This window comes from Neodiprion fabricii, chromosome 3 (assembly GCF_021155785.1).
Source record: "Neodiprion fabricii isolate iyNeoFabr1 chromosome 3, iyNeoFabr1.1, whole genome shotgun sequence".
Lineage (NCBI taxonomy): Eukaryota > Metazoa > Arthropoda > Insecta > Hymenoptera > Diprionidae > Neodiprion > Neodiprion fabricii.
In genome coordinates, this window is record NC_060241.1 from 24,049,322 (window position 1) to 24,071,991 (window position 22,670).

A 22,670-nucleotide genomic window follows, 5' to 3' on the forward strand; every position below is an offset into this window, starting at 1 on the left:
TCAGTACGACAATTGCGTTAATTGTTGCATGTGCGACAGAATTATTGTTCAATATCCGCGTCACGGAACAACCGATACAGAAACCAGTTCTAAGTTTCACGGTGGAGATAAAAACTAATAAAAGAGGTGGAATGTGCAGAGGTATGACATTAAAAAGCCTATAACAAATTTTTGAATAGGCTGAAATATTCGCCATCCTCGCACCCTCAGCCTGGATTGTCACGAATCATAAAAAAAGTCATACAGTTTTATTTTAGTCGAAAATTTCATACGAAAAGGCGCTTGTCGATTGTCGTGTGAAACTTTCAAGGAAATAAGAAGAAGCCGCGTTTTGATAATAATTTTAGTGATCGCAGGATTGAGACATCGAAAGTGAAAGTCTGTTAGAACAAAAATTATACGGGGTGGTCGGTTTTAATCGCCCCAGGCGAATACCTGAAAATCGAAAGGATATTCGACGAAAAGTTTCATACAAAACTTATCTGATAGGGAGATCAAAGACGAATTTTTTTTCACATTCATGTATATATTTCTTACCTTAGTTTCCGCACTACAAGTATTGATTATACAAATAAGCACAAAAATTCATAAAAATGAAATTTAGAATAGACATAATTGAAACGGTCTGGATTATTGGTAGGGTTGGATGAATGAATATTCAGTTCGTTGTCAGCCATTCAAACACAAATAAGTGTCTTATATTTTAACACGACGTAACAATAATTTATTCTTGTGGTATACTTTAACTAAATAGGATTCATAATTAAATTTTTTAATTTAAAGTTAAAATTTAACCTATCGTATCGCAACACTTCCACTTATCGCATACTTTTGCTACGTTATCCATCTATATCGAGTTGCGAGTATAACCCATGCTTAGTAATATTTCCACTGAATCGGCATTCTTTTTTCGGGGAAAAGCAGCTGATCTTTTGATATTGATTTGAGCAGCTGAACTAATGAATAAACTGTGTTGCAATTAAAGCTGTTGATTGTGATCCTTGAAAACAATAAGTAAACCAGTTTCCACGTATCTAAGTCACGTCACTCTATGAATATAATATTACAGTACCAAACTTAAAGAGTACTCGGTAATAAATAACAATAGGAGGAAGTAATCCATAAATAAAGTTAAGGCGAGTATGAATGCGATCGGTAAATGGCAACAGAATCGTACGTCAATACACATATGACAAATATGGCTAATCATCACATTCAATTGTCGCGGCTGATCTCTCGTGAACAATATTTTGATTTTTATCTCTAGCAATCGACATGTGAAGTCAATTTGTTAAGATATACTATTTTTCATCGTTGATATGTAGGGCCTCTTTGATGTCGGACACAAAAATCTTTCGAAGATATTCTGCCAATTTCTGGACTTCCGCCCAACGGGTTCCATCAGGTTGTTCCAGAGTGCATTCGCAGCTGAAAACATGTGAGAATATAGATTTAGTCACGGAGTTCCCAAATTTAGCCAAAATTAATTAGGTACATATTACGCATACTTCGAAGTGATACAAAATCTCTCGTACGAGTTATTGGCTAATTAATTTCATGACGTTTACAAAAGATCGAATACGAATACCTGTTTATATTTATTGGAAAAGGTATTCGCAGTAGTTGTAGAATAACTTGATAACGATTTGTCAAATGTATGATTATCCGTCGAGGAGTAAATTGAATTTATCCAGGGAGAATCTAATATTGTAGATTACGTAAAAGCGGGTGAAAAGAAGAGAAAGGAGTAGCGCGAACTGTCAAGATAGCGTGGTCAAAAAAAGCCTGTTGACCTGAGATGGAAGATACTATTTTTCAACGGCTATCGCATAACGGACTCATGAGCGTGAGATTTATTTCTTTGGGATGGAAAGTTTACTTGTAAAAAATTGAACTAATCATGGAGTAAAACCTCGGTCTTTATCTCAATAGTTAAGTTCAGACCATCGAATATTCTAAAAGGTTGCGAAAAAAGTGTGACTCATAAATTAATTCATTTTCTAGATAACAGTGACTGCTGGGTGATTGAAAATTATCTTAAATGTACTTTATCGCCTCTGAATACTCAGTGTAACGGGCTATTCACTTATAGTCCAAGTGACGATCGAATTCGAACGAATCGTTCCAAGCTGTCGATACGACAGCTAAGAAGTGATTTCGAACCATTTTAAAATGTCGTAAAACAGCTTGAAATTGATTTCAGATATTTCCAAACGATTTTCGAAAGTTGTCATGCAATTCTAATCCGTTTCCAACTGAACTTTAACTATTTTTCAGTGGTTTGAAACGGTTTCAAGCGACGTGCTTTTGCGATAACGACGAGTAATTTTCCTTAATCCCTCCAAACTTCTTATCAATTTTCCCCCTTATATAATTTCTGATGAAATCATTGTCCAAGCTACTCGAAACTATTGTTCTCCTAGCCTGGTTTGTAGATTTTCAACCTACGCTAGCTTTGAGGTGGGCAGATAAAAATCTGATGATATTATTACAGAAATTATGACATAACAGTGTTCCGCACCTGCTGTCATGTTACGTAGAACAATTCCTGGCTCGCATTGAGAACCCTGTCATGCAACGACACGTGAGTGGGGGAGAAAGAGAAAAAACCCGTTGACTCGCTACTTTTGTCAGGATAACAAAGATGCCGAATTTAAAAGAGCCACGGGCTGTGTTGCAAAGCATATACAATTCGTTGCATAATAATATATTGCATGTTTTGTAAATTACAGGTGTTTGTCTTGAAATACTGCAGCAAGACAACGAATTTCTAGTCTCCTGGCATTCTCTCACACTGTTCTTACTCGTCGGTACAGAAAGCGAATAAATCACCTCCGAGGCTAACTGAATTTTCGAATACGAATGAGTCCCGGATTTAATTTGAATTCATACAATTATAATAAATGTATATGTACGTATTTAATTTTACAGCGGCACTCACCTCTGGCGTAACCTTTTTGACTGAGGTGAAAACAGTCTGCAGATGAGTAAGTGAAATCTGTCAACCCGGACGTTGTTACCGGAAACGATATATTTGTTGTAAAAGGCTGAAGTACGATTGCGAAGTCTTCCCTTTGAAATTCCGGAAGCGTCGCAACTTCCTCCTCAATCTTTTGCCATCTGTTGATAAAAAAGCGCTCGGTAATACGGCAATTGTCGAAGTGTTATAGCCTCTGGTAGCCCAGGTAGCACACTTGTCGGAATTTTTATTATCACTTGATTGATTAAAGCCGACATAATATCAACAGACGAATAAAGACAAGACGGTGACTGAGACATGGTAACGTCTGTTGATAATCTAAAAGTCAAAACTGGGCCAGTCGTATGTCAACGAATGGTCTCAGGAGTGTCAAGATTACGACAAATCCAAAATTAGAATTGAATATCGTATAGAACTTGCTACAGTGAATGTACCTAGTCGGATAGAATAACGTAGTAATTCTCGAAATTTTAAGGGCTCACTTGACTATTTTTTAGTGACTAAAACTAAAACAAGTCAATTTTCAGTCAACTTCAACGGTATTGATTGTCAAAATTGACAATCTAGTGGATATGGTTGACGCGTAGTCAACCATTGGCTTTAAATACGCCCTTTTCATTGATCTCCGATTAATTGATTTGATTTTTTGCCGTCAATTAGTCAAATGTCAGTCGACCTTGTGGACCGTGTGCTACCTTGGAAGAAACCATACTGTTTTGTCTTGTTGGCTGGTTCAATAATTATTATCAACTGTCGGTACATATACAGTAAAATATGAGAAGATAATATGATACTTGTGGTAGATAAAAAGAACTAACACAACTAGTTTGTTCAACTTTACTGCTTACGGATTATCGGATCCGCATTGAAAATCTGGTATCAAAATAGGCTCTGGCATGAATAGTTTTTCTGTAAATCATTAAATTTAGGAACATCAAGTTTCATTATCGGTGTAACTTTTGCCGTTCCGAGACTATTTATAATTTGGTCGATAAAGTTTGTTCAAGAGTCTAAGTGAAACACTTATGTAAGCCACTTACTCGCGCATGATTGCGTAGAATTCTTTCTTTCGCCACTGCCACCTTAGACCAAACAAACAGCTGCATTCCACATCGACCGCTATATCGCAGATTGGTTGTCGTTTAGTAAATTCTACCAATACTTTCAAGTTTGGCGGAGGTATCAACGCCACTATAGTTCTGGGTAAGTTGTCTCTGAGTATTCGAAACACCGTTATAAGGTCTGATCGATGTTTCGCTAATATGGACGAAGGTGAACTTTGGTAACACATTTCGGAGCAGAAATCATTTGGACCGATCAATAAGCTGATCATCTAGAACAATGAACCGAATAATATGGCTTAAATAATATCCGATCAAGAGTTTCCCACTTTACATAAATTCACTGCTTGATAATTGTGTCGGGAATCTTATTATCCAATTTAAATCTCCAGTTGAACAGCTGACCAAATTTTGTAACCTTACATGTAATGAAATCGAATTATTTCAAATAAATTACTTTTAGTCATCTTAAAAAACGTTACATCTACTTCGCACAGCTCCAAAGTTTCGTTGGCAATAACGGAAATTTTTCAAACCTTGTACATCCACAATAAAAATAATTCTCATCGAGGTACAGAAATCGTAATATTGACTGGACAAAAAACACAAAACAACATAACTTGGCAAAAATATAATTCGTTGGATTCCAAATGTATGCGTACTTTCCAATGCGTCTTCAAGTTAATCCTTGGATCGTGCTTAATTCGCTTGATTAAAACCTGTGCCATGAAGGGCATATCGGCGGACATTGCGAAGCCTTCGGCTACATTCAGTTGGGATTCCTTGTGAGTTGTGAATGAATCGGAGAGCGCGTAACCGATGAGATTCGGGTTGAAAACCTTCGAACAAAAAAAAAAAAAGTGCCAAAGTTGAATGTACACGTGATTCCTGATTGATCAGAAGCCGACAGCGTGAATTATGAGCATCAATGTAACCGTGAGTTGAAATAATGATGTAAAATATGCCGCTTCTTCAGCCAGCCGTGCATAAGATAAAATAACCTTTATAATGTTCGGAAGTGTCAGATATTCTCTCCAGCTTGATTGGCCTCCACCGGACCAGGATACACCACGATTTTCAACGACAACGTGAGGAATCTGCGTTGCTACTGCCCCAAAACCCGCCGTCAAGGAGTCCCCCATTGCTGCAATTACGTCTATGTCACCTGGCCTCAACTTGTGAACAGACGTCGGAGGCGCGGGGGATCTTGTATCTAGCGTGAATGAAGCAATGGAATGACAACGATCCAGTGTTGCACTCGCTTATTTTCCTAAATATTATGATACCCTAAATTCAACGACATACTTGTAAGTGCGCAAGGAAACGGAATGCTCGGACTGACGATGTTTTGTAATTTTCGTTGATCTCTTGCTCGGGCCAATTGCCATCCTCCTGGAGTACTCGTTCTTCCTGCAAGATTCGATATTCATTGTAATTGGTTTCGGTATTTGCATCCATATAATTGTTCGTCAAGGCTGGTCCCTTTATTGTATCCTGGAACGGTTGAGAGAATGCATTCTGCACGTGATGCGGTTAAAGAATGATACCATTTTTTGTTCTATCCTGGACTCGAGACGTCATTAAAAGCATGACCTTAATCGATTTCATTAATGGTAAGTTAATAGTAGTTTCATTGCCATGCCACTGAATTAATGGAAGATAACTGTAACGTTAAAAACCCATTCTAATTCATCGTATACCTATGATATTCAGAGCAAATTCACGAACATTCCGGTACACTCCAATATTGTCATCCAGAGCCGTCCGCTGGGATTGACAAATCGTGCATAAGACCAGAAGAAGTTGAATAAAGAAATAGATCCTCATTTCCGCGGTGAATCTGAAAAATTAAACAACCGTGATTGAATTTTTAAACGTAATGTAATTACAGGAATTTTTTTTTCTATCTGAAACATTAAATCAAGCTTACTAGAGACCTGCTAATAAAATTTAACTTGTGCGCAATTGGTATAAGATATTATTGTTTCTTATTTTCTCATCTCTCGTGATGCATAAGTAATCTTGGAATTTATCGCACGTGCGTCGTAATAGCATCAGCGTAAAGCGTTGCCAAGTACGTTGGACTAGATGCCAAGAACTTCTTCTAATTATGCATTCGAGGATATTTCCCGTGATTTCTTATAATGCTTGATATCGTTATGGACAAGAAATTCTGTATTTTTTAAATGTCATGCATAATGACGTTACTCTTCAGGCATAACTGACGATTTGAATCAAGGGATTTCTACTCTACGCCCTCAGCTAAGAACGCTGTGCTGTAGAATAGTTTAACGCCATTGAAAATTACAAGATATCCTAAAAAGCGAGGAATTTTTAGCAATTTATTAACTAAATTCCAGCATACGAACACTGCGAAGGTCAAAAGTGGAAAACAACAAACAAAAACCGTGAAACGTGTAAATGATCATCAGTCAGAAAAAGACACGTTTCAAAAACTCACGTTTGCAAATATAAATGCAAGTTCTGAGAAGAGAATCCATATACGGAAGTATTCTTGCAAGCAACCAACATGCGTCCGCAGAAACTGTGATTACAATCTCGGAACACGTACTGGAATTTTTTAAATTATTAACCGATACGCATAACCGTAAAGATTCCTGGTTCAACTATGAAAACTTATGAACGTCAAATTTCCAGCGCATTATTTTTGCACCGTACTCCTAAACGTGGGTGAAGGATAATTAATTCGGGAAAAATTTCAGAACCATTGCATTTCAAATTACTCATGTAGATCACGTAATTCCTGTTCTTGGAATTGAATCGATGATAGAACCAATTGTGAAAAGTTATTAACGAATTCTCAGACGTTTCACCCGCGGTACGAATAGCCAATTTTATTCGGCTATGCTGTATGAATAAACGGCACGCCTTTGTACAGTCGTAATATGATATGCTCGATATCGTAGTACGCAGATTGTTTTTGCTATCACTTTTGAGGAGGATAAGATTTTTGTTACGTCTATGAACTAGAAAAGAATATTACACTGCAAAATTCGTGGTGCAATTAATGCCCGCAAATCATGAATACAGCAGCCATAGTATTGGTGTGACAGTAGAACTGAACGAACATTATTGTGAAAATATGAAGCACTTGTGTTAAAGTATCCCCACTGATATTCAAAAGGTTTCCATACATCGGCATATAACTTCCACACACTTCCACTGTATATCAATCCGTTGCAGGGATATTTGTTAAACTATAGTTGTAATTTGGGTATAGTTCAAAGCAGAGTATCACACGTGTAGCTATATTTCAAAACTGCGTCAGTTACGGAAAAGTTTAACGCAATTAATCAATTTACTGAAGATCGTATATTCGAATTCTGCAACAGCTGGTTTCGACTGACTTATACAACCGAATAACTACGACTACCTAGCGTTTACAAATATTTATAGGTATGTGTATTTGCATTTAAATTTGGTAGCCTTGGCTGTTATAAAAAGATCAAACGAATTTGCATGAGCCACGCATCTAAGTTTTTGTAAATAATAATTCTAAGCTCTGTGATAGGTACAAATACCTTAAATCAAAATTAATCGCTAGAATTTAAGTGCTTGAATCATCTCGTTGACTGAAATCACGGCGATTGATATTTAATTCGACGATATATTTAAGAATGTTTCTTAGGCCGCATGCGTATTTATCATACGAATTTACATCTCTGCGTTGGTGCGTAACAATGATTTTTTTATTTCACGTAAAACATTAAGTGTGACTACAGAATATTTATTGCTTCATTCTTACATGAATGTTACAATGGAGTTAATTTTTTTGTATAAACTTTGAATATCCAGTAATATCATCGAGCGTTACTATATTGAGCAAGATGTTGAAAGACCTAACGTCTTTATATAGCCGACTTTTTGTACGATTTTAAAGTAATTTATTTTATTTTGTTAATCTCGCCTGTTTCCTGTTATTAATTGCAGACTGGCTGAAAAATGGAGTAATGGCTTTTACCGAAATAATATAGACTTATAATTACGGACAAACTCGCGTGTATCAATCTATTTCGTAATGACATTATTAATCGCGGTATACATTGTTTCATAACAGGGTGAGGCAAAAGTATGGAAACTCCAAGAAATCTCGCTGAGTTCGGTGACAAAAAAATAACCAAGGTTAAATCTTGGGAAATTTTTAACAAGGAATTCAATAGTGACCCCTGATTTGATCTTGGACTTCATCTTCAAACCTTGAAGTTTGATTTCAAGATCAACTTTCAAAAGTTAATCAGACCGTTCTGAAGAAACCTGGCGACTTTTGAGTGCAACATTTTGCGTCAGATCCGCATCCTCAAAAATATCCACGTTATTGTTACCAGTCATACTTTTGACCTTTATTTGACCCGTAGAGATCACGTTGACCCTGAACCTTGACACATATTGGAACGTAAGAATTCCCGCTTTTTCCGATGCTGGCAACAGAAATGGGGGTTCCCGTTTGAAAAATCAAAGTCGACTTAAAAATGATCTTGAAGATGAGGTTCAAGGACAAATCAAAGGTCGCCATTGAATCCCTTGTTAAAAATTTCCTAAGATATAACCTTGGCAATTTTTTTTTTTCTTCATCAAACTCTGGAAGATTTCTAGGTGTTTTCATAATTTTGTCTCACCTTGTATAATAAACTCACGACATCGTAAAATCGTACTTAAGTGACGCAAAAAGTGAGACTATAAGTTATTTCTGTAATCCATTTTCTGTTCTTATATTCTTTGTCCAATATTGCCATGGACATGATTAAATTATCATTATTATCATTATTATCATTATTATTTGGTTTTTCATTTTTGATCGGCTTAAGAATAATGCGATCGTAATTTATAATTGCATAAGAACCGAATGTCGCGGAAACGCCGGAGAAGGGATGAAAGGGGGCCAAGGCTGACTGGTACAAAATTGAATATCAAGGGATTTATCGGTTGTCAAAAAACAGCTTCACTACAAGTTTTTGCCTCTACGCATTATGTAATATCATTCAGATTCAAATCAATATCAGTGGAAATTTTTTTATTTTTACTGATGTGAATATAATCTTTGTTAGTAAGGGTCTTGTACGTTTATGCATCAAATTATTTCTAACCCTTTCAAACCTTGATTTGATCGTTTTGTAAAAGTGTCTCACGCTTGTGAAATCATTGCGGAATAATTCGGAAATCGGTCGATTGAGAATGAATCACATGATCGTGATCAGTTTTTGTTACAAACTGCACAATTATTATACAATTCACGATAGGTTAACCACACGTATATTTTAACTCGTGCATTGCTTACTCGCAAAATATTAACAACCGGAACGACATGTGATAACCAATAAGTGTATACCGATTCACAATTGTTAGATGCAATAATTTTAAGAAGTCGCTTTGGGCCCAGATAAAATGTTTGGGTAACAAACCACTTGCATAGACAGTAACAAGATTTAAGACGAGAGCCCTGATTCTAGTTCTGATTAAATGGGCGATAATCAACATCGGTCTACCAAAATTATAGGTTCGAAAATATGTCCGCATGTTACCTCACTCGAAAATTCATAGTAATCTGTATGCAGATTAAGAAAAAATCATTCGCTGAAAGCTGCAGTAATTTCCCGTTAGACGGTTTTGAGAATAAGTTATACTTTGAGCACCGCAAAACATGGCGATTTCTTTATATTCTTTCATCGTCCGGTATTCGCTGTCATCTATAAAACTTGCAGCGTGCGTGCAACGCATGGGGTACCGATAACCGTACATTTTTCCGTTTATATCTACTTGAGATGCTAACTGAGAATAATGACGCGGCAAGCATACCTTCCCGGATCATCATGGTTTCGACCGAGCATCAGTAATGCTCGTCCTCTTCATTCGTAGCATTGATTTAATGAGGGAAAAAACCACTTGCGTTTGTGTGAACTTTCGGTGGAAAAATGCGAGATGAAAATGCTGATGTACAGAATTGTGATATTGCAATTGCACTCGTATTATACCTTTGATTCGAGAGAAATCGCGCACCAATATCCAAAAATTTGTCCAATCCACGTGCATCCGCGACACTCGAGAACTGTCAATGGAAAGGCAGACAGCTTTTGACCACTCGTGCAGAACTCTGGATAAACCTCCAAACGAGAACTATATACCACCTTGTCTACCGTCTGATCGTGCAGGTGTCAAGGTTTTCTTCTTGCACCGCAGATCTGATAACCCTGGCCGATGGTAAATGCACTGCTGCAAGGACACTGGGCGGAAACGTTTCTGGCTGAAGGAGAAAATTAAGTTTACCTCACAAATAAAGCAATGCATCCAGAATCTTGTTCGGATGGAGCCCCACGTCACAGTGTCATCGGTTCAAGGAGAAAGACTATATATTATACTTACACGCATTTGCAGTGAGTTTCTCTGTCTGCGGAACGATGCATTCGACTTATTTAAACAATTGGAGTTACAGCACCCAAACGTAAAAAAAAAGATATCACAGCTCAACAAAAAAAAAAAAAAGAATTTTTTTGTTTTCCTGATTTTGTCGATGAATATTGGGGTTTGAGAACGAAGAATTTAAAAGTAAAATCATGATTATTATATTCTCTCTGGTTTTTATGATATTACAGTATTGTAAAGGGGGAAGATAGTTTCTGATATAATCATTATATTATTTTTAGATTCTTCGTTCTCAAGCACTAAAATTCACAGCCAAAAAATCAAGGCACCAAACCAAATTTTTGTTTGTAGTGTTTTTTTTTTCATAAACTTTGGATATTAAGAATAAAAATCGAATTTTTCATCTGAATATTGCCTTTTTGCGTTCATCACTGGAGATAATTACGGAAAACTACGCTTACTCCTTGGGTATATTTCTTTTATTTATTGTAACACCGGTTGCTTGAATAAGGCGGACGCATCGTTCCGCAGATCAGACAAAGAAACTCACTGTGTAACGCGTGCCACTCATTTTCCTGTATCGACACTTTGAGGAATTTTCCCATTTTTCACGACTTGTACCATGAAGGCGTCGGTGCGTTACACGGAAATAGAAATTGCAATTTTACAAATTTGAAAAACTTTACGTACGATTTGCTTTACTATGATAGAGTTTCTCGCAATTCTATTCTATCACTCACCTTTATCGGTTGTAGCCTAGCCGAAGTAACGAGACACTACCCTCATAGCCATCGTTGGAAATAAACTAGAGAAGCACTGCACTGTACAACGGTATCTTATTAACCTAGAGATAGGAGAAAAGACTGAATGACTTTACGAATAAAGTATCCTCATGATTTTGAACTGCGCAATCAAAATTGATGCAACCGTACCCAATGCCTTTGATAGACGATCTTATTCCGAACCTAATGAATCACATTATAAAAGCATTTTTCTGTCATCCAATGGTTGAATACTTGGAGAAGTATACCGAGTCTGGGAAAGGGCGATTTTTGATTACAATTCCCCAGGCATCTTTACATATACGCGCGACGTATGAGAAACAAACCGTGAATAAAAATGATATTCATCGTTGCAGGCGAAACCGGGCAATGGCAATTGTGTGAATATATGAAAGGAATTTCAATTCACGCTCGGTTGTTTACCGAGTCATTTTACCTAGGCGAACGTCTTACTCTAGTCGTATTACGCTTGAGGCTAGTTCAGTCTTAATTGATAAATTTCTTCGAAAAAACGTCACTCGTGAGTGCGCAAATTTGATAGTGCTTTAAGATCTTTTTCGAAATGACTTGAACTAATACCGGTCGTAATTTCACGCGCTCGATGTAGTCCATAACATTATTATTCATAATTAATCCAACAACTATTGATTTCCTCTCTCGAACTTCAATTTTCGTAGGTATAGAATCGAAACGCTGTTTTAGCTCGTCGCAAGTGAAGTATCTACGTTGAGTAGAGCAGCAGAATTGTTTTCAACTTCCCGTTTCTCTGATTTCAGAGAAAATAGGAAGTTATTGTAATCACCCCGACAATGAAAAGTTGAGTTCTCACTAGATCTCCACGTTTTGAAATCCGGAGAATCACCTCCAATCATTTTCAAATGGACGTCTGTGTGTATATATGTATGTATGCATGTATGTATGTATGCATGACGATATCTCGAGAACGAGTAGTTAGATTTTGATGAACTTGGTCTTAATCGACACACCTCTTTCAGACTTAGATCTGGTGGGATTTTGGCTGTGATTGGTTTAGTAGTTTTTGAATAATTTAAAAAACCAAATTCACAAAACTAAAATAAAAATGGAGTTATCTTCGCAACGGATGAACGGATTTGCATGAAAATTGGTATCCGAAAGTGTTTGGGGTCGCTGATCACATATCTGAAGTCACATTTGCAAAATAAAGATGTCACGTAGTAAATATGCTCGAAAACAATTGACACATTCGAAGTTTAATGATAATTAAAAAATTCATGTTCTTTGAGTCGCTGATCACGAATCTGAAGTCGGATTCGCGAAATGCATAATGACAGATTCAAAATTCGTGAAAAAACGCTCGTTTGGCCTCTTTTATCGGAATATACTAGTTTCGAGCACAAATAACAGGAAGTTCAAAGGCTGGCTCACAGTCAGCCCAAATCCGCTTGTTCGAAAAGTGTTCGCATGGAAAAAAAATTCAGAGTAACTGTAATACATCACGGATGCGCTAACTTTGATCGAGATGAAATTGATGCTCCGTATATGAGACAGTATTCAATGCAGTGTAGCGATTTAAAGACCTAATAAGGTCATAGGGAGAGAAAGAACGAAGCTTCTTAAGACTTCAAATGTATTTGAACACGCATTTGAAAGGTACGAGCAAAAATTATTTTCATCCAACTGTCGCAGAACGGCAGCGTTATGAGCTGACCCGTTAACTGAAGGATATATCTTCAGTCAACGGCTGACCATCGAAGGGCCTGGTCGCTTGAGTCTGGAATCGGCAGGAGAGATGAGGTGTGTATTTCTTGTATGAAATGTGAAACCTAAACTCATTATACATCATATCATAACATCATACATCATACATCGTACATCATACATCATCATACATAGTATTAAAGGTCGAAACCAAAGTTTGGATTTCGGATGTTCAGAAAGTGACGTCACCAATTCAAAATCAGCTAGCCGAATTCCTCAGTCGGGAAACAACCGCGCAGTAGAGCGGACGGATGAGAGTCGCGCTCCGCAAATTTCGAGTACCGGGTTCTCAACCTCCCGGATCCCGCGCTTCGGGCCCGCTACGCGGTGAAACTCGACTTCCACGATAAGCGCTCCGTGGTTCCTGGTTCACGTTTACAATAAATTATTTCAATTCGTTTTTCGCGCAACCCCAAATTCGGTAGCTGTCAGTCCGCTAATAAAATTTCTATAACTTTACAATCTTCTCATGATCTTTTTGGTAAAATATGTCGATAAAAAAAATTATATCAAACCTTACACATTATTTTTGATTTGTTCTCACGCTGAAAATATTTATTAGCATTCGAGGTATAACTCGAGGTGGTTGGCGGTGGTCGTTGGGGGTAGTTACGGGTGGTTGCGGGTAATCTCGGTGATTCAGGAGGAGGGGGACGAGGATTTGTGCTTGGTGAGTAAAACACTTTTATAATATTTCATGACAATTGTAATTATATTTCATCTAAAATATTTCAAACTAGTCATGTTTACAATAAATTATTTTAATTCATTTTTCGCGCAAGCACATGTTCAGTAGCTATGAATAAGCTTATACAATTAATTCTATTATTAATTAATTAATTAATCAATTACTCAATTATATTAATCCTTACACGATATTTTCGATGTGTTCTTATACTGAAAATATTTATTACTATTCAAGGTATAACCTGAGGTGGTTATCGGTGGTTGTTCGAGGTGGTTGAAGGTGGTCGGAGGTGGAAGAGGAGGAGGATGAGGAGGACGAGGATTTGTGCTCGGTGAGTAAAACACTTTTATAATATTTCATGGCAATTGTAATTATATTTTATCTAAAATATTTCAAACTAGTCATGTTTACAATAAATTATTTCAATTCATTTTTCGCGCAAGCACATGTTCAGTAGCTATGAATAAGCTTATACAATTTACTATATTATTAATTAATTAATTAATCAATTACTCAATTATATTAATCCTTACACAATAGTTTTGATGTGTTCTAATGCTGAAAATATTTATTAGTTACCACCGCTAACCATCTCGGGTTAGCGGTGGTCGTTGGAGGTGGACTTGGAGGAGGACGAGGAAGACGGGGAGAACAAGGTGGACGAGGAGGACAAGGATTTGTGCTCGGTGAGTTTGACATTTTGATAATATTTAATGGCAGTTGTACTTATATTATATTTAAAATTTTTGAAACTTGTCATATTTACAATAAATTATTTCAATTCATTCTTTGTGCAAGCAAAAATTCAGTAGCTATCATTGTGCTAATAAATTTCATATAATGTTTTATAATTTTCTGAATCTTCTTGGTGTAATGTGTCAATAAGAAAATTATATTAATCTTTACACAATATTTTTGATGTGTTCTGATACTAAAAATATTTATTAGTATTCGAGGTATAACCCGAGATGGTTAGCGGTGGTCGTTCAAGGTGGCTGGGGGTTGATTCGGGTGATCGAGGTGGACGAGGAGGAGAACGAGGAAGACGAGGCGAGCAAAGTAGATGAGGATGACGAGGATTTGTGCACTGTGAGTATAACATTCTGAAGTATTGAATAGAGTAGGAGTAGGAGTAGGAATAGGAGTAGAATCAGGAGTAGGAGTAGGAGTAGAATCAGGAATAGGAGTGGGAGTCGGAGTCGGAGTAGGAGTAGCAGTAGGAGTAGGAGTGGGAGTGGGAGGAACCCCTGTCCTATCGTACTCTACCCTGCTCTATACCCCACCGTACACTACCCTACCCCACCCCTTCCCGCCCCACCCTACCTTACCCTACTCTACACTCCCCTAGCCATCCTGCCCCTACCCTCCTCCTATACTCCTACTTTTACTACGATCTTACTCGAACTCCTAATCCGATTCCTATTCCTACTCTCATTCTTAAACCTACTCCTGATCTTACTTCTATTTCTACTGCTACTCCTAATCCCACTACTATTCCTACTCCTAATTCTAAATATTAATGTTATGGAATATATAGATTGCGCGTCGAATTGAATCCCATATAGAAACGAACAATTCTTTTATTGTCATATTATAGCCGATTATGATAAATAATCTAGTATGTTTCCTAGGAAATTATAAGATTTATAGTATGCATCACGTATTAATCGTAAATGAATTATATATATCAATGTCGTACATGGACCGCATATACGTTTATACTTTTTGGTCTCTGCATCATTATTACATCTCGTCTATTTTTATTCATGATCTATGTATACATTCTTCTCTCGACTTCTCGACTCTACCATTGAAATATATCACGGAGCAATTTTCGGTTGTCACATCTAAGCCCATGAGGGCAACTGTCTTTATATTCTTCATCCAATGGTAAGGCTAACCCCTTCGCATTTTTGGCGGAAATTTTCGCGATTTTGAAAAGTGCCGGAATGAATTCTTTCATGCACTATTCCGACGTAATTTTGCGAAAGAAATCGATTGGGCGCAGTCCCCAATACGCTTCGATCGACGCATCGAAAGTTACAGCCAAAAAACAAAACCTGTGATTATATGAATCCTTACGTAATGTTTTTGATGTGTTGTTATACTGAAAATATTTATCGCTATTCCAGGTACAACCCGAGGTGGTTATCGGTGGTTGTTCGAGGTGGTTGGCGATTGTTGGAGGTGGTCGGAGGTGGACGTGGAGGAGGACGAACTGAACTGAGTCTCAAAGCCCTATTGACATAAAAGCAGCTATTCGATAGAAATTATAGTGTATAGTTTACACAGCCCATTGCATGATATTTCATTATAAATACGTATGTTTCAATGTATTTAGGAATAATTTATCAAATATACAGAGGTCATGTGCAAATAATAAATGAATTGATTCGACCGCAGTTTGATGTATTCATTAGAGCTTTGACAATAAATTTAAGCTTTGTTACTTCTTTTATTTTATTATGGATAATCAAAAACATTTCCGACTATTCGTGCTGTGGAAGCATGGGGATTCAACCAAATGTAGCAAAAGATTAGAAACAGTGTATGTAGGTATTTTTCTAATAATGCAAATAGAATAGAATACCACGCCTTGCGAATTAGCTTTCCAGACAGAGATGAATGATGAATTTTAAGGACTGCATTATCGTTGTTGAATACTCTATGGCTCATGGGAAAAGAAAATCTGTAACGATAAAATTGATGCACCGGATCATCGTCGACTTTAACTTTTAAAATGTCCTACCATTTTCGAACGCCTCCTACCTCCCCCTGCCACCTCCGACCATCAATGGCCACTTTCGACCATCCCCTATCACCTTCCGCCAGCGCCGACCACCTCCTACCATTTCCGAACACCTCCAACCATCCTATTTACCTATATTACTAGATTAGCTATGATATGAGAAGAGAAGAATTATTCATTTCGAAATGGGATTCTATTCGACGCGCGCTCGATGCATTCCATAACATCAGTATTCATAATTATTCCAACAACTTTTCATTTGCTCTCTCGATCTTGTATTTTCATAGGCATAGACTCGAAACGCTGTTTTAGCTGGTCGCAAGTGAAGCATCTGCGTTGGGTGGAGGAGCGGAATTGTTTTTCGAAAAGTATTCGGATGGAAAAAAATTCAGAGTAACTGCAACACATAACGGATGCGCTAATTCTGAACGAGATGAAATGGATGCTTCGTATATGAGACAGTATTTAACACTGCGTAGTGATTTGAAGACCTAGAAAGGTGACAGGGAGAGAAAGAACGACGCTTCTTAACACTTCGAGTGTATTTTAAGACACATTTGAAAGATACGAGCGAAATTTTTCATCATCCAACTGTCGCAGAACGGCAGCGTTATTAGCCGACCCGTTCACTGAAGTATACATCTTCAGTCAACGGCTGACCATCGAAGGGCATGGCCGCTTGAGTCTGGAATCGGCAGGAGAGATAAAGTGCGTATTTATTGTATGAAACGTGAAAACTAAAAGCATTATACATCATATCATATCATCATACATCGTACATCGTACATCATACATCATCATACATAGTATCAAAGTTCGAAACCATAGTTTGGATGTCGAATGTTCAGAAAGTGACGTCACCAATTCAAAATCAGCTAGCCGAATTTCTCAGTCGGGAAACAACCGCGCAGTAGAGCGGACGTCTGAGAGTCGCGCTCCGCAAATTTCGAGTACCGGGTTCTCAACCTCCGGATCCCGCGCTTCGGGTCCGCTACGCGGTGAAACTCGACTTTCAGGATAAGCGCTCCGTGGTTCCTCGTTCATGTTTACAATAAATTATTTCAATTCGTTTTTCGCGCAACCCCAAATTCGGTAGCTGTCGGTACGCTAATAAAATTTCTCGACTTCCAGGATAAGCGCTCCGTGGTTCCTCGTTCATGTTTACAATAAATTATTTCAATTCGTTTTTCGCGCAACCCCAAATTCGGTAGCTGTCGGTACGCTAATGAAATTTCTCGACTTCCAGGATAAGCGCTCCGTGGTTCCTCGTTCATGTTTACAATAAATTATTTCAATTCGTTTTTCGCGCAACCCCAAATTCGGTAGCTGTCGGTACGCTAATGAAATTTCTCGACTTCCAGGATAAGCGCTCCGTGGTTCCTCGTTCATGTTTACAATAAATTATTTCAATTCGTTTTTCGCGCAACTCCAAATTCGGTAGCTGTCGGTACGCTAATGAAATTTCTCGACTTCCAGGATAAGCGCTCCGTGGTTCCTCGTTCATGTTTACAATAAATTATTTCAATTCGTTTTTCGCGCAACCCCAAATTCGGTAGCTGTCGGTACGCTAATGAAATTTCTCGACTTCCAGGATAAGCGCTCCGTGGTTCCTCGTTCATGTTTACAATAAATTATTTCAATTCGTTTTTCGCGCAACCCCAAATTCGGTAGCTGTCGGTACGCTAATGAAATTTCTCGACTTCCAGGATAAGCGCTCCGTGGTTCCTCGTTCATGTTTACAATAAATTATTTCAATTCGTTTTTCGCGCAACCCCAAATTCGGTAGCTGTCGGTACGCTAATAAAATTTCTCGACTTCCAGGATAAGCGCTCCGTGGTTCCTCGTTCATGTTTACAATAAATTATTTCAATTCGTTTTTCGCGCAACCCCAAATTCGGTAGCTGTCGGTACGCTAATGAAATTTCTCGACTTCCAGGATAAGCGCTCCGTGGTTCCTCGTTCATGTTTACAATAAATTATTTCAATTCGTTTTTCGCGCAACCCCAAATTCGGTAACTGTCGGTACGCTAATAAAATTTCTCGACTTCCAGGATAAGCGCTCCGTGGTTCCTCGTTCATGTTTACAATAAATTATTTCAATTCGTTTTTCGCGCAACCCCAAATTCGGTAGCTGTCGGTACGCTAATAAAATTTCTCGACTTCCAGGATAAGCGCTCCGTGGTTCCTCGTTCATGTTTACAATAAATTATTTCAATTCGTTTTTCGCGCAACCCCAAATTCGGTAGCTGTCGGTACGCTAATAAAATTTCTCGACTTCCAGGATAAGCGCTCCGTGGTTCCTCGTTCATGTTTACAATAAATTATTTCAATTCGTTTTTCGCGCAACCCCAAATTCGGTAGCTGTCGGTACGCTAATGAAATTTCTCGACTTCCAGGATAAGCGCTCCGTGGTTCCTCGTTCATGTTTACAATAAATTATTTCAATTCGTTTTTCGCGCAACCCCAAATTCGGTAGCTGTCGGTACGCTAATGAAATTTCTCGACTTCCAGGATAAGCGCTCCGTGGTTCCTCGTTCATGTTTACAATAAATTATTTCAATTCGTTTTTCGCGCAACTCCAAATTCAGTAGCTGTCGGTACGCTAATGAAATTTCTCGACTTCCAGGATAAGCGCTCCGTGGTTCCTCGTTCATGTTTACAATAAATTATTTCAATTCGTTTTTCGCGCAACCCCAAATTCGGTAGCTGTCGGTACGCTAATAAAATTTCTCGACTTCCAGGATAAGCGCTCCGTGGTTCCTCGTTCATGTTTACAATAAATTATTTCAATTCGTTTTTCGCGCAACCCCAAATTCGGTAGCTGTCGGTACGCTAATGAAATTTCTCGACTTCCAGGATAAGCGCTCCGTGGTTCCTCGTTCATGTTTACAATAAATTATTTCAATTCGTTTTTCGCGCAACCCCAAATTCGGTAGCTGTCGGTACGCTAATGAAATTTCTCGACTTCCAGGATAAGCGCTCCGTGGTTCCTCGTTCATGTTTACAATAAATTATTTCAATTCGTTTTTCGCGCAACCCCAAATTCGGTAGCTGTCGGTACGCTAATAAAATTTCTCGACTTCCAGGATAAGCGCTCCGTGGTTCCTCGTTCATGTTTACAATAAATTATTTCAATTCGTTTTTCGCGCAACCCCAAATTCGGTAGCTGTCGGTACGCTAATGAAATTTCTCGACTTCCAGGATAAGCGCTCCGTGGTTCCTCGTTCATGTTTACAATAAATTATTTCAATTCGTTTTTCGCGCAACCCCAAATTCGGTAGCTGTCGGTACGCTAATAAAATTTCTCGACTTCCAGGATAAGCGCTCCGTGGTTCCTCGTTCATGTTTACAATAAATTATTTCAATTCGTTTTTCGCGCAACCCCAAATTCGGTAACTGTCGGTACGCTAATAAGATTTCTCGACTTCCAGGATAAGCGCTCCGTGGTTCCTCGTTCATGTTTACAATAAATTATTTCAATTCGTTTTTCGCGCAACCCCAAATTCGGTAGCTGTCGGTACGCTAATAAAATTTCTCGACTTCCAGGATAAGCGCTCCGTGGTTCCTCGTTCATGTTTACAATAAATTATTTCAATTCGTTTTTCGCGCAACCCCAAATTCGGTAACTGTCGGTACGCTAATAAGATTTCTCGACTTCCAGGATAAGCGCTCCGTGGTTCCTCGTTCATGTTTACAATAAATTATTTCAATTCGTTTTTCGCGCAACCCCAAATTCGGTAGCTGTCGGTACGCTAATAAAATTTCTCGACTTCCAGGATAAGCGCTCCGTGGTTCCTCGTTCATGTTTACAATAAATTATTTCAATTCGTTTTTCGCGCAACCCCAAATTCGGTAACTGTCGGTACGCTAATAAGATTTCTCGACTTCCAGGATAAGCGCTCCGTGGTTCCTCGTTCATGTTTACAATAAATTATTTCAATTCGTTTTTCGCGCAACCCCAAATTCGGTAGCTGTCGGTACGCTAATGAAATTTCTCGACTTCCAGGATAAGCGCTCCGTGGTTCCTCGTTCATGTTTACAATAAATTATTTCAATTCGTTTTTCGCGCAACCCCAAATTCGGTAGCTGTCGGTACGCTAATAAAATTTCTCGACTTCCAGGATAAGCGCTCCGTGGTTCCTCGTTCATGTTTACAATAAATTATTTCAATTCGTTTTTCGCGCAACCCCAAATTCGGTAACTGTCGGTACGCTAATAAGATTTCTCGACTTCCAGGATAAGCGCTCCGTGGTTCCTCGTTCATGTTTACAATAAATTATTTCAATTCGTTTTTCGCGCAACCCCAAATTCGGTAGCTGTCGGTACGCTAATAAAATTTCTCGACTTCCAGGATAAGCGCTCCGTGGTTCCTCGTTCATGTTTACAATAAATTATTTCAATTCGTTTTTCGCGCAACCCCAAATTCGGTAACTGTCGGTACGCTAATAAGATTTCTCGACTTCCAGGATAAGCGCTCCGTGGTTCCTCGTTCATGTTTACAATAAATTATTTCAATTCGTTTTTCGCGCAACCCCAAATTCGGTAGCTGTCGGTACGCTAATAAAATTTCTCGACTTCCAGGATAAGCGCTCCGTGGTTCCTCGTTCATGTTTACAATAAATTATTTCAATTCGTTTTTCGCGCAACCCCAAATTCGGTAACTGTCGGTACGCTAATAAGATTTCTCGACTTCCAGGATAAGCGCTCCGTGGTTCCTCGTTCATGTTTACAATAAATTATTTCAATTCGTTTTTCGCGCAACCCCAAATTCGGTAGCTGTCGGTACGCTAATGAAATTTCTCGACTTCCAGGATAAGCGCTCCGTGGTTCCTCGTTCATGTTTACAATAAATTATTTCAATTCGTTTTTCGCGCAACCCCAAATTCGGTAGCTGTCGGTACGCTAATAAAATTTCTCGACTTCCAGGATAAGCGCTCCGTGGTTCCTCGTTCATGTTTACAATAAATTATTTCAATTCGTTTTTCGCGCAAGCCCATATTCAGTAGCTGTCGGTCCGCTAATAAAATTTCTATTACTTTACAATCTTCTCATAATCTTTTCGGTGAAATATATCGATAAAAAAATTATATTAAACTTCACACAGTATTTTTGATTTGTTCTCATGCTGAGAATATTTATTACTATTCAAGGTATAACCTGAGGCGGTTGAAGGTGGTCGGAGGTGGACGAGGAAGAGGACGAGGAGGACGAGGATTTGTGCTGGGTGAGTAAAACACTTTTATAATATTTGATGGCAATTGTAATTATATTTCATCTGAAATATTACAAACTTGTCATGTTACAATAAATTATTTCAATTTATTTTTCGTGCAAGCACATATTCAGTAGCTATGAATAATCTTATACAATTTATTATATTATTAATTAATTAATTAATATTCTTATAATATTTAATGACAATTGTAATTATATTTCATCTGAAATATTACAAACTTGTCACATTTACAATAAATTATTTCAATTTATTTTTCGTGCAAGCACATATTCAGTAGCTATGAATAATCTTATACAATTTATTATATTAATAATTAATTAATTAATATTCTTATAATATTTAATGACAATTGTAATTATATTTCATCTGAAATATTACAAACTTGTCACATTTACAATAAATTATTTCAATTTATTTTTCGTGCAAGCACATATTAAGTAGCTATGAATAATCTTGTACTTATTGTATTTATTATATTATTAATTAATTGATTAATTACATTAATCCCTACACAATATTTTTGATGTGTTCTTATACTAAAAATATTCATTACCATTCCAGGTATCACCCGAGGTGGTCGGAGGTGGACGAGGAGGAGGACGAGCTGGACGAGGAGAAGGACCAGGTGGACCAGGAGGAGGCGGGTTGGGTGGTGGGAGAGGACCTCTCCTCTCCTCAGAGGAGGGGAGGGGGAGGGGCAGGGATGGGGGCGCGGTGGGCGGGGAGGGGGCAGGGAAGGGAAGGGAAGGGAAGGGAAGGGAAGGGCGGGGAGGGGTGGGTGGCGGGGAGGGGGAGGGGAGGGCGGCGGGGTGGGTGGAGGGAAGGGGCGGGGAGGGGGGCGGGAGGGAGGGAGGGAGGGAGGGAGGGCGGGAGGGAGGGAGAGAGGGAGTCGAGGACGGATGTCAATACGAGCCCGTTAGAGTAATTAGAGCAGTACACCCCCCCTCCCCTCTCGCGCCCGCCCGCCCTCCCTCCCTCCCTCCCTCCCTCCCGCCCCCCCTCCCCGCCCCGTCCCTCCACCCACCCCGCTACCCTCCCCTCCCCCTCCCCGTCACC

The 22,670-nt window shown here is 38.5% G+C and overlaps 1 protein-coding gene and 1 long non-coding RNA gene across 12 annotated transcripts; one reads left to right on the forward strand and one right to left on the reverse strand.

Annotated features, from left to right (window-relative positions):
• Positions 1 to 537: 537 nt before the first annotated feature.
• LOC124177963 (phospholipase B1, membrane-associated-like) lies at positions 538 to 11,518 on the reverse strand. 11 transcript variants are annotated; one of them, XM_046560963.1, is made up of 9 exons: positions 11,160 to 11,517; positions 10,032 to 10,300; positions 5,742 to 5,881; positions 5,347 to 5,451; positions 5,043 to 5,254; positions 4,704 to 4,880; positions 4,021 to 4,313; positions 2,942 to 3,120; positions 538 to 1,428 (listed from the first exon to the last, which is right to left on the reverse strand). In XM_046560963.1, exons 3-9 carry the CDS (start codon positions 5,866 to 5,868, stop codon positions 1,292 to 1,294), a joined length of 1,230 nt encoding a protein of 409 aa, XP_046416919.1. In that variant the 5' UTR covers positions 5,869 to 5,881; positions 10,032 to 10,300; positions 11,160 to 11,517; the 3' UTR covers positions 538 to 1,291. The 11 variants fall into 11 exon arrangements, with proteins under 11 accessions (XP_046416919.1, XP_046416924.1, XP_046416920.1 ...); XM_046560968.1 differs by lacking the exons at positions 10,032 to 10,300; positions 11,160 to 11,517 and adding exons at positions 6,503 to 6,612; positions 7,197 to 7,251; XM_046560964.1 differs by lacking the exons at positions 10,032 to 10,300; positions 11,160 to 11,517 and adding exons at positions 6,268 to 6,357; positions 7,046 to 7,203.
• A 2,394-nt stretch (positions 11,519 to 13,912) lies between these two features.
• Positions 13,913 to 15,811, forward strand: LOC124177965. The gene is made up of 4 exons (XR_006869696.1): positions 13,913 to 13,960; positions 14,170 to 14,315; positions 14,578 to 14,718; positions 15,762 to 15,811. It is a non-coding gene; the product is annotated as an uncharacterized LOC124177965 (long non-coding RNA).
• The last annotated feature ends 6,859 nt before the right edge of the window (positions 15,812 to 22,670 follow it).

Excerpts from the sequence above, each read along its gene's own strand:
- LOC124177963 (XM_046560957.1), bottom strand. The coding sequence starts at position 7,204 with ATGCCGATGTATGGAAACCTTTTGAATATCAGTGGGGATACTTTAACA. Across the intron at positions 4,881-5,042 it reads CACTTCCGAACATTATAAAG|GTTTTCAACCCGAATCTCAT; the intron begins GTTATTTTATCT and ends TTTTGTTCGAAG. Across the intron at positions 4,314-4,703 it reads ACTTGAAGACGCATTGGAAA|ATGATCAGCTTATTGATCGG; the intron begins GTACGCATACAT and ends TCATTGTTCTAG.